At 39.5% G+C, this 12,144-nt stretch overlaps 1 protein-coding gene across 1 annotated transcript in view; it reads right to left on the bottom strand.

Annotated features, from left to right (window-relative positions):
• Positions 1-615: 615 nt before the first annotated feature.
• Positions 616-12,144, bottom strand: part of LOC121374338 (dimethylaniline monooxygenase [N-oxide-forming] 1-like) — a 46,426-nt gene continuing 34,897 nt past the window's right edge. Inside the window, exons 4-7 of the mRNA XM_041501410.1 lie at positions 9,802-9,857; positions 5,159-5,573; positions 4,020-4,261; positions 616-3,093 (exon numbers count right to left, since the gene is read on the bottom strand). Of these exons, the coding sequence (XP_041357344.1) occupies positions 2,770-3,093; positions 4,020-4,261; positions 5,159-5,573; positions 9,802-9,857 (1,037 nt within the window). The 3' untranslated portion in view covers positions 616-2,769. The remainder of the gene's footprint in view (positions 3,094-4,019; positions 4,262-5,158; positions 5,574-9,801; positions 9,858-12,144) is intronic.

Genomic DNA, 12,144 nt, shown 5'->3' with positions numbered 1-12,144 from the left:
ACCCATTGAGCCTTGCGGAGAACTCACTCAGGGTTTGGAGTCGGTATCTGGATTAATAACCCCATGCCTCTACTGGGATCCGAACCCATTACCTACCAGCCTGTATACCGATGGCCTAACCACGACGCCGGTTATATTGAGGGAGAAAACCCGCTATCGCCACTTCATGGGCTACTCTTTTCGATTAGCAGCAAGGGATCTTTTATATGCACCATCCCACAGACAGGATAGTACATACCACGGCCTTTGTTACACCAGTTGTGGAGCACTGGCTGGAACGAGAAATAGCCAAATGGGTCCACCGACGAGGATCGATCCTAGGCCGACCGCGCATCAAGCGAACGCTTTACCACTGGGCTACGTCTCGCCCCTCGACTAATAGAGACTGTTTAACGACTGTAATTACATATCAATTATATTTTTTCTGCATAAAATGTTAGTGGCTGTGTATTAAACGTCTTTCTGATCGTTCTAATATTTGTACTAGGTTAAATTTCATTATATTTCCTAAAAAAAAAAAATTCGTACGTACGAAAGTATTTGAAGACAAACTCCACTTTGGGCTCCTTACAAATATAAGACGACTATAAACACATTGAATATACAGACACTGATATTCTAAACAAGAAAATATATTTAATATGTAAGTTTAATCGTAAAAACATTTTATTAGTCGGAAACATCTTACAATGCAGCAAACTCAAGAATGTCCCTTTAAAACATTTACATAATTGAATAAGTTTATTAAATCAATTTGTACTCTGTGACAGCATTCCAGATCAAAGACAAACATGCAATACATACATTAATAACTATCGAACTTAAGCAACGATTTAACAGTAATTTTAATAACTATATTACTAATATTTTAAACACAAATTGTACCCAAATGAATACCCGATTCGGATTTGCATGGGTAAATAAAATGATAGAGGTGTATTGTAAAAAAACCTCAGGGAGGAGCCATAGAAGGGCCGTTATCACCCCTATGTTTTCCACACCTTTACACAATAAAATGACATAAATGCTAAAATATTGCAAATCTTTTGCAAATCTTATAGTGAGAACGCCTCTTAAACCAAATCATCCGTGGCAAAAAATACATTTTACTCACGTAACAATAATTTAGCATTGTCATTTAATTAGCGTGCTTTATGTTTAATATAATTTTGTGCCTCTTGTTCCTCTAACGGATATGTATTAATTTTCACACTTGGTGTGCAAATAAAATCGATACGATTGAAGCTGCCACACCCTACAACGTTATAATTTGTTGTACGGTGAAAGCGCACCTTAATTGACTGATACAGTCGATTTTTATAAGACATGCACCTAAGTTTGTCTGATTTAGCGTTAACATCTATGAAATGCAGGGGTTTGAGTCAGTGTAATTTTAGGCTACATATAAGTGACAAGAGGAAAACGTAGACAAACTTCAAAGGAGTTTGCTAGGTTCATATTCAACCCCCCCCCCCCCCCCCCCCCCCCCCCTGCTCAGACCACACCAGTAGATATATTCAAGAAAGAAACAAACTAATCCCTTGCACCACGCTTCATACCACCATCCTTAATATAACTATAGGCGTACGAGTCCCAATTTTGTAGGGGAACAGGTTGATTTTTCCTCGAATTAACTAAAATGACTCGAAGCTGACCAACAACATTTATTCATATATGTTAGCATTACTGCCAAACAGCTACATGGATATACATGTATAGGGTTGCAAACAAATCAATAGACATGGATTACAACTAATATTTCGGTTAGAATTATGAAAATACATGGTGAAAAGATTCAGACGACTTCATTTTGCCTGAATATCTAATCGTTTTACCCGAATTTGAGGATTTAGGGCACCATTTTGGTGGGGATGATGCAGTTAGAAAACCTACAACAAAAAATACCCAAGTGTACACCATTTCAAACACAGTGGAGGAGGGGGTAACAACTCCAAACAAAGTGAAAAGATCGGCGAACTAGCGGCCAGTGAGCGTGTAGGAATGTGAGTGACGTATATGTAAACACACACTAAAGGGTCTGGTACAGGGAAACAGATCACTAGTTAGTGGTGTCCCAGTGATCGATTAGAATCGATAATTAATCGGTTTGGCTCTACGGATGTGATGATTTATTATAAAACTACAAAGTCGATTATCGCGAAAATGTTAACTCTAAATGTTAAAGTTTGTTTTTCTCAACACGACTAGAGCACATTGATTTATTAATCATTGACCATTGGAAGTCAAACATTTTGGTATATAGTCTTAGAGAGGAAACCCGCTACATTTTTCTACATGCATCATCCCAGACAGGATACAGCATACTACGGTTTTTGATACATTTCAGTCGCGGTGCACGGGCTGGAACAAGAAAAAGTTCAATGGGCCACTGACGGGGATCGATCCCAGACCGACCATGCAGCAAGCTTTACCACTGGGCATCGTTCCGCCCCAAGTTAACTCTTAATTGTTCATGCAGTTTGGATGGTGGAACTGATATAAATACGCTGCACATTGTATTGGTTTGGGTTTTTTCCATGTCTACGTAAAGAAAACAAACAAGTACTGAATAGATTAAATTAGTGAACATGACAACAGGTGCATAGTCTCATTAATTCAAATCGTTCTTAAGTTCATATAAATACGATCGATTGTATAATCAAACGACGATAGGTTGGTGCAACCCGATTATAACCGATGATTGATGATGCAATTCCAATCGATTATCTCCGATTCGTGAGAAGGTCCGGAGAGTTCTCGCCTGGTACCTCAAGCCAGCGTATAGAGGCAAACGGCCAGCGTACCCACGAGAACTAGACGCAATATGTTCATGTCGATGGGAAGCGCAAAGCCGCTGGAGGTGAGCGGGACGATTCTGTGCTGGATTCCCGAGAACGTGTTTTCCCGGGCCTCGTAACACCACTCGATCGCGCGCTCATTCTTGTGGGGGCCGGCTAGGCGAAACTGAAACGGGAAGGCCGTGTCGAACTGGCACAGGAACGCAAGCCTCGGGTTCTTCCACAGTAACTCCCAGAAGTTGGGTTTCACACCTATCTCGGCGGCGATTTCGTCCTGGAACTGTACGTACGGCACCTGCAAGTAACAAGTACACTATATTAACATAACATCATTATTATTATTATTATTGTTATTGTTGTTGCTGTTGCTGTTGCTGTTGCTGTTGTTGTTGTGTTTTGTAGTGTTAAAAGGGCAAATGGTTCCGCGGTGGGCGAAAATAGTCGAATTATGCCATAAACCGATATGCAAATAAGTGGAGTTGACTGTATTTTTATCTTTCTAAGTGTATATCCATAAGGATAGTCTTAAACAATACCTTTAAGGAATCGCTTTTATATTTTTACACTGTTTTATATTATTATTATTATTGTTGTTGTATGAATAAGGTGAAACAACTTTTAAAAGTTTGTTTTGTTTATTGACACCACTAGAGCATATTGATTTATTAATCGTCGGCTATTGGATGTCAAAACATGTAGTCTTAGAGCAAAAACACGCTACATTTTGCTATTAGTAACAAGGGATGTTTTATATGTACTACCCCACAGACATGATAGCACATACCACGACCATTGATATACCATTCGTGGTGCACTGACTGGAACGAGAGATAACCCAAAGGGCCTACCGACGGGGATCGATCCCAAACCGACCGTGCATCAAGCATCCCGCCCCTTCAACTTAAAAAAAACAAAATCTGTTTTTCTGTCTGTCTGTCTGCAAGGAAGATCATGTTCTGAGTATTCACTTGTGGTGTGAGCACTGGTACTGGTATACGAAGTCAAACCAGCATCTACCAACCACAAACCTAAGGGCTTAAACTCACCAATGTAAGTTAGCTGTATCATTTCTTTCTTTTTTACTTATCTTCGTGCTTATATCCAATTAAGGTTCGAGCACGCTGTCCTGGGCACACATACCTCAGCTATGTGGGTCTGTACCTACCAGGCTTATGTCCGATGGCTTAACCACGACACCGCCAAGCTGTATCAGTTCCATACCTGGTATTTGTAGAAGGAATATTTAGTTTTCAGAAAGCTATTCCATTTGTCAATATCCGCCATCATTGTCTCCTTTGCCGGAAGCTTGTGGTTGCCTGCGATCACCCTGGCGGCCAGCCTGGACTGGAGTTCGTACAGCGGCGTGTGCGACCCGTCCGACGACACGAAGCCCACCATGGCCAGAGTGTGGTGGGGCAGCTCCACCGGGAACACCATCTTGTACCAGTTCAACTTGCCCTCGTCTGAAAACAACACAGGCTTGTTGGGGAAATAAAATATAACTACAGATTATTTGTATAGACAGACAAACACGACCATATAGACATACACACTGTCTGTCTCTCTGACTCTCCCTCTATCACGCCACGCATGTTTGGGGACACGCAGACAACACAATATCCCTCTATCACGCCACGCCTGTTTGGGGACACGCAGACAACACAATATAACTACAGACTTTTTGTATTGATGAACAAACAAGATTACATGGACACACACACACACACACACACACACACACATATATATATATATATATATATACACAGACACGCACAAACGCACACACACACACACACACACACACAGAGAGAGAGAGAGAGAGAGAGAGAGAGAGAGAGAGAGAGACAACACACACACACACATATATAATACACACAGACACACGCACAAACGCACACACACACACACACAGACAGACAGACACACACACACACACAGAGAGACACACACACACACTGTCTGTCTGTCTGACTCTCCCTCTTTCACTCTACCTTTGTCTCGATCACTCTCCCTATCTCTCACTTTATCATTACCCGTCTCTCTAACTAGCTCACTCTCCCACATTCAGTGCCACTCTCCCTCTATATATCTTATTGCCCTCTGTCGGTTCCTATCCTCTCACTACCAATCTCTCTTTGTCACTCTCGTACACGCTATGTCCCTCTCTCTCACACTCTTACTCTCACAATCACCGTATCTCATTCATCATCCCTCTCTCGCTCACCCTCTCAACACATACACTCTCACTCTCTTCGTGTCTCTCTATATGTCTATCTTACATTCTGTCTCTCCTGTCTCTGTCAATCTCTCTTTCTTTGTTTTTGCTTGTGAACACTAACGGAGATCATTCCACAAACCTGACGTCTCTGTAGGCTCCACGATCTCCTTGTCTAAGAAAGGGAAATCACGTTCGTAGCCAGTGGCGAAAATGAGCACATCAACGTCCTGTATCTCACGCCCTCCCTCTAGACGAGCCTCGTTCTCACCCAGACTGACCACTCTATCCACGACCTTCACCTTGCCAGACATTATCTTCAAGGTTATCTCGTCATTCAACATGTACGTCCCGATGCTGGAACTGGGTGTCTTGGGAAGTATTCCAACACGCTTATGGTTTAATGTCATGTTTGATATTCTCCATCGGACCCCCTCATAGAATGGGGCCATCCACTTCGACTTGTAGACACGTTTTAGCAGCTGTGTGTCGGTCGGTCGGCCCTTTTCGTCAAATCTTCGTAGAACGTGGCAACCGTTTCCAACACTGAGATGCACCTTAATATACAAGAAAGAAAACAAAAGGTTTCAATGTTACCTGGCAACTGGTTGGTTGGTTAGTAGGTTGAGTGTTTAATTTACTGTTGTTGTTTTGTTTCTTCTCTTTTGAGATGTGCTATTGTGTGAAATAAAACATACATAATATCGTTTTCGGTAGAAATAAAAAAAATTCTGGCCTCGGTGGTGTCGTGGTTAAGTCATAGGACATAATTCTGGTAGGTACTGGCGAGTTTTAATGACCCAATGTGTCACACCGACTTCTCTCTCACTAACCACTAACCCACTGTCCTGGACAGACAGCCCAGGTAGCTGAAGTGTGTGCCCAGGACGGAGTGCTTGAACCTTATTTGATATAAGTACGAAAATAAGTTAAAATGAATAACTAACTGTATGGTTAGAATGGTTTGTCATGAGTATACCTTTTCTAGTATTTTAACAAAATGTATTATTTAACCATTTAGAATAGATCACCCGCATTACTTTTCTTACTGTCGCTCACAATTCCTCGATATTATGTGGCTAAACACATTATGTACAGAAAAATGTATTATTACTCTCCAGATAACAACTGAGAAGCAAGGTGCTATTATCATGGTTTGTGTTACTAAGTATTGAAAAAAAAAAACGGAAAAAAGAAGGCAATTCAAGATAACGGTCAATAACAATAACACACGTTTATTAAAACTGCAGTTGTGTTTGTATTTTGCATTAGTAAATAATTATAATGTTGTGGTGCATGGCTAATTTCAAGTGTATACTATCGGTGAGTCGATTGGTCGTAGAGCAATGGGATAACGTCAATTCTGCTCACATGTAACGCCAACATGGCAAGACTGCCAGAATATCCTGACATAACCATCTGAAGACATTGTCGTGTTACATTCCTTTCTCTTTTATCACTCAGTAAACCCCGATCTACTCATTATCCTGACATAAACATCTGAGGACATTGTCGTATTACAATATTTCTTTCTCTTTTGTCACTCCGTAAACCCCGATCCACTCTTTATCATGACATAAACATCTGAAGACATTGTCGTGTTACAGCATTTCTTTCTCTTTTGTCACTCAGTACACCCCGATTTACTCTATCCTAACATAAACATTTGAGGACAATGTTGAGTTACCACATTTCTTTCTTCTTTAACACTAAGTAAACTCTGGTCTACTCTTTATCCTGACATAAACATTTGAGGACATCGTCATGTTACAGCATTTCCTTCTTGTTTGTCATCAGTAAACCCTGGTCTACTCTTTATCCTGACAACCAGCTGCGAACATTGTCGTGTCACAGCATTTCCTTCTTCTTTGTCATCAGTAAACCCTGGTCTACTCTTTATCCTGACAACCAGCTGCGAACATTGTCGTGTCACAGCATTTCCTTCTTCTTTGTCACCAGTAAACCCTGGTCTACTCTTTATCCTGACAACCAGCTGCGAACATTGCCGTGTCACAGCATTTCCTTCTTCTTTGTCATCAGTAAACCCTGGTCTACTCTTTATCCTGACAACCAGCTGCGAACATTGTCGTGTCACAGCATTTCCTTCTTCTTTGTCATCAGTACACCCTGGTCTACTCTTTATCCTGACAACCAGCTGCGAACATTGCCGTGTCACAGCATTTCCTTCTTCTTTGTCATCAGTAAACCCTGGTCTACTCTTTATCCTGACAACCAGCTGAGAACATTGTCGTATTACAGCATGTCCTTCTTCTTTGTCATCAATAAACTCTGGTCTACTCTTTATCCTGACAACCAGCTGAGAACATTGTCGTGTCACAGCATTTCCTTCTTCTTTGTCATCAGTAAACTCTGGTCTACTCTTTATCCTGACAACCAGCTGAGAACATTGTCATGTCACAGCATTTCCTTCTTCTTTGTCATCAGTAAACCCTGGTCTACTCTTTATCCTAACAACCAGCTGAGAACATTGTCGTATTACAGCATGTCCTTCTTCTTTGCCATCAGTAAACTCTAGTCTACTCTTTATCCTGACAACCAGCTGAGAACGTTATCGTGTCAAGCATTTCCTTCTTCTTTGTCATCAGTAAACTCTGGTCTACTCTTTATCCTGACAACCAGCTGAGTACATTGTCGTGTCACAGCATTTCCTTCTTCTTTGTCATCAGTAAACTCTGGTCTACTCTTTATCCTGACAATCAGCTGAGAACATTGTCATGCCACAGTATTACCTTCTTCTTTGTCATCAGTAAACCCCGATCTACTCTTTATTCTGACAACCAGCTGAGAACATTGTCATGTCACAGTATTTCCTTCTTCTTTGTCATCAGTAAACCCCGATCTACTCTTTATCCTGACAACCAGCTGAGAACATTGTCGTGTTACATTCCTTTCTCCTTACTGACTTAGTAAACCGTAGTCTACTCGTTGTCTTGACATAAAAATCTGAGGACAATGTCGTGTTACATTTCTTACTCTTTTGTCACTCGGTAAACCCTGATCCACTCTTTATCCTGACATAAAGGACACTGTCATGTTACAGCGGGTTTTCTCCTCAGGAAGCGTGTAATTAGTGTTGGAAATCGGTTAGAACTTCATCATGGATCATCAGTTATAATCCTTTTGTACCAAACAATCAACTTTCGATTACACAATCGGTCAGAATTATATGAACATAAGAAGGATTGAAATAATAAGCAGCTTGTACATATTGTTGTATTTATTGGGGCAAACAGACACCAACCGTAACACAGTTACATAATTCCATCTTGTAAACTGGAGCAACAGTTAGTTAAATATTCCCACACAATTAATTATGGATTTTTTATAATCGATTATTACATTGGTAGAGCCGAACCGATCAATTATCACTCATAATCGACCACTGGATCATCACCAGGTATAACTCAGTGGGTAAAGTTCTCGTATGAAGTGGGATGTCTCATAGAATCATGAAGGGTCCACGGGAATAACCTATGATGCCCATTTATGTCACGGTCAGTGCCACACTAAATTAAAAACCTACACTAATGGTAGGTCATTAAACGTTGTTGATAAATTATGCTTTCTTGAGCATAAATACTCCATGAGTTGTAAAATTTTAAAATTGAAAAGATATCACCTTACCAAAAAAGTAACATCACTGGTTATTCAATGGACCCTTCGTCACACAAACACAGACACACACACAGAGACACACACACACACAGACACACACGCACACACACACACACATATATAAATATATATATATATATATTCTCACGAAAAAAGGTTCCTGTGCACCAAATGATTGCATATACAATATAATTTACTTGAAATCTGGTTATAAAAAAATCAGTAACTGAACATGTGATATTCCAGCGGTGTCCTGTCAATTGCACGAACTATTCATACTTTGTGATCACACGTTGCATTACGAGCATTCTTGGTCACGTGCTCCTGTTTGACGTCATTTTTCTTATCACTGGACTTTAAAACTATTGTATGGATTCTCATCACTCAGAAAAATATTTTTGTTGGTATCTGATCGTCGTCAGTGTGATGCCACGCCTCCCAGAAAATGGACTCCTTCGAACGATGGGTATGATTGAGGTTAGAACGGCACAGACGCTGTTGGTAATAATTTTTGTATTCATTGGTGTTCATCAGAACACTATGCAATATCTGCGGAGATGTTCTCGACAGTTTAGGGGTACTAGGGATCTTCCATGTTTAGGGAGTCGACACGTGACGCCACGTCAGCAAATCGTCAGTATTAAGCGAGTGCACATATGGAATCATTTGGAAATGATACGTTTAACATCCTAATGCCTCTCTAAGTTAAGGCCATTCAGTGGAAGAACTGAACGCAACCGTACATCAGTACATTATTCTGTTACATCATCACCGACGGCGCACCAAGCATTGTGTAGACAGTACTTCAGGTTCAGAAGGCAGGAGAGGATCACCGTACTTTTGACAGATAAATAGTACATCTATGTAAATCACAATATTTTTAAATTAAAAAAAAAAAAATCCTATTGAAATTTTAATGATGCACAGGAACTTTTTTCCGTGAGTATATATATATATATATGTTTCGCTTAAATCACAGCAGCGGGTTTCCGTTCCCCATTTCAACTAAATGTCCAAATACCCCCTTTCCATTCTCACCACTACTACTCAGTACGATGAAGTTCATTACTCCTGTCCCGCTGTCTTAGATTAGGCTTCAATACTCAGTTCAATACCTACATGTATATTCAATTTCAACAATCTAATTACCTCATTTGCATGATCACACACCGCAACAGCAATATCACCAGCAGAAAAAGAATTTCCTGAAATCAGAGTAATAGTCGTTTCCATTTCTTTGGATTAAATGCTCCCAGCTGTGGGGAGTGACTGGGGGATAGGGGTGTAACTGGACAAGTGACTGGAACCCAACACCGCAGTAAGTTGTTTTTGTGGATTCTAGAATTTTCAAAGAAGTCGTTCTGTGAGTTTAAAACTGGAAAGGGGTAGATGTTGTGGATTCTAGAATATTCAAAGAAGTCGTTCTGCGAGTTTAAAACTGGAATGGGGTAGAATTTGTGGATTCTAGGGTATTTATAGAAGTCGTTCTGTAAGTTTAACACGGGAATGGGGTAGATGTTGTGGATTCTAGAATATTTATAGAAGTCGTTCTGGGAGTTTAAAACTGGAATGGGGTAGATGTGGTTGCTTCTAGAATATTTATAGAAGTCATTCTAGGAGTTTAAAACTGGAATGAGGTAGATGTTGTGGAATCTAGAATATTTATAGAAGTCGTTCTGTGAGTTTAAAACTGGAATGAGGTAGATATTGTGGATTCTAGAATATTTATAGAAGTCGTTCTAGGAGTTTAAAATTGGAATGAGGTAGATGTTGTGGATTCTATAATATTTATAGAAGTCGTTCTGTGAGTTTAACAGTGTTGCCACTCTTTTTGAAATGTCTATTTTAAGGACTTTTAAGGTCTAATATAACCTTTTTTAAGGACCGCATCCTAGAAATTCCATAGGTAAACTAAGGTAACCACACGTGGCAAAATCAGATATTACTCAGTCTGTGGTCTTCTGTGGACAAGTAATACATACCCCAAAATGAACATTTTCGAACAAACTGGACTTATTCAAAAGGCAGCAAGTTTTAACAAATTAGGCAAGACACCTATATTACCATCACCGTACTTCCCCATCTTGTCATACTTTTATTGAAAGTTTGATCATACACAAGTTTTTGTTTGTTCAAATATTTTAATTTTTAAGGTGTAGCCAAGTAGATTAAAGGGACACTAACTTCATGACCAAACCACAGCCAAACAGAATTCATAGTAGACCCTCCACTCAAAATCAGTTTAGAGGGATACCTGTTGGGAGGTGTAGAAATTGTGTTTGGTTCCTGTTCTGGCCATGGGGTTAGTGTCCCTTTAAACAAGATAGGAAATCACAAATACAAGCTAGTTTGCATGTAACAAATGAATTTTAATAATGTAACACAGAACTTACCAGGCGCTTTGAGTCAATGACACACAACTTTGCGTAAACAGCACAAGACAATAGGTTACACTTTATGTGAAATTTAACACAATGTTCAACAGTCAGGGAATTAGTGGTGGGTTCTAGAGTATTTAAAACGAGATGTTGCGTATTAGTGGTGGGATCTAGAGTATTTAAAATGAGATGTTGTGTATTAGTGGTGGGATCTAGAGTATTTAAAACGAGATGTTGGGTATTAGTGGTGGGATCTAGAGTATTTAAAACGAGATATTGGGTATTAGTGATGGGATCTAGAATATTTAAAACGAGACATTGGGTATTAGTGGTGGGTTCTAGAGTATTTAAAATAAGATATTGGGTATTAGTGGTGAGTTGTAGAGTATTTAAAACGAGATATTGGGTATTAGTGGTGGGATCTAGAGTATTTAAAACGAGATGATGGGTATTAGTGATGGGATCTAGAATATTTAAAAAGAGATATTGTGTATTAGTGGTGGGATCTAGAGTATTTAAAACGAGATGCTGGGTATTAGTGATGGGATCTAGAATGTTTAAAACGAGATGTTGGGTATTAGTGGTGGGTTCTAGAGTATTTAAAATGAGATATTGGGTATTAGTGGTGGGTTCTAGAGTATTTAAAACGAGATATTGGGTATTAGTGGTGGGATCTAGAGTATTTAAAACGAGATGATGGGTATTAGTCATGGGATCTAGAATATTTAAAATGAGATGATGGGTATTAGTGATGGGATCTAGAATATTTAAAATGAGATATTGTGTATTAGTGGTGGGATCTAGAGTATTTAAAACGAGATGTTGGGTATTAGTGATGGGATCTAGAATGTTTAAAACGAGATATTGGGTATTAGTGGTGGGATCTAGAGTATTTAAAACGAGATGATGGGTTTTAGTGGTGAATTCTAGAGTATTTAAAATGAGATATTGGGTATTATTGATGGATTCTAGAGTATTTAAAATGAGATGTTGGGTATTAGTGGTGGGATCTAGAGTATTTAAAACGAGATATTGGGTATTAGTGGTGGGACCTAGAGTATTTAAAACGAGATATTGGGTATTAGTGATGGGTTCTAGAATATTTAAAACGAGA

The sequence above is a fragment of the Gigantopelta aegis genome, chromosome 1, assembly GCF_016097555.1.
Source record: "Gigantopelta aegis isolate Gae_Host chromosome 1, Gae_host_genome, whole genome shotgun sequence".
NCBI classification, from domain to species: Eukaryota; Metazoa; Mollusca; class Gastropoda; order Neomphalida; family Peltospiridae; genus Gigantopelta; species Gigantopelta aegis.
The sequence above is the reverse complement of the archived record's forward strand: the minus strand, read 5'-3'. Positions and strand labels throughout refer to the sequence as shown.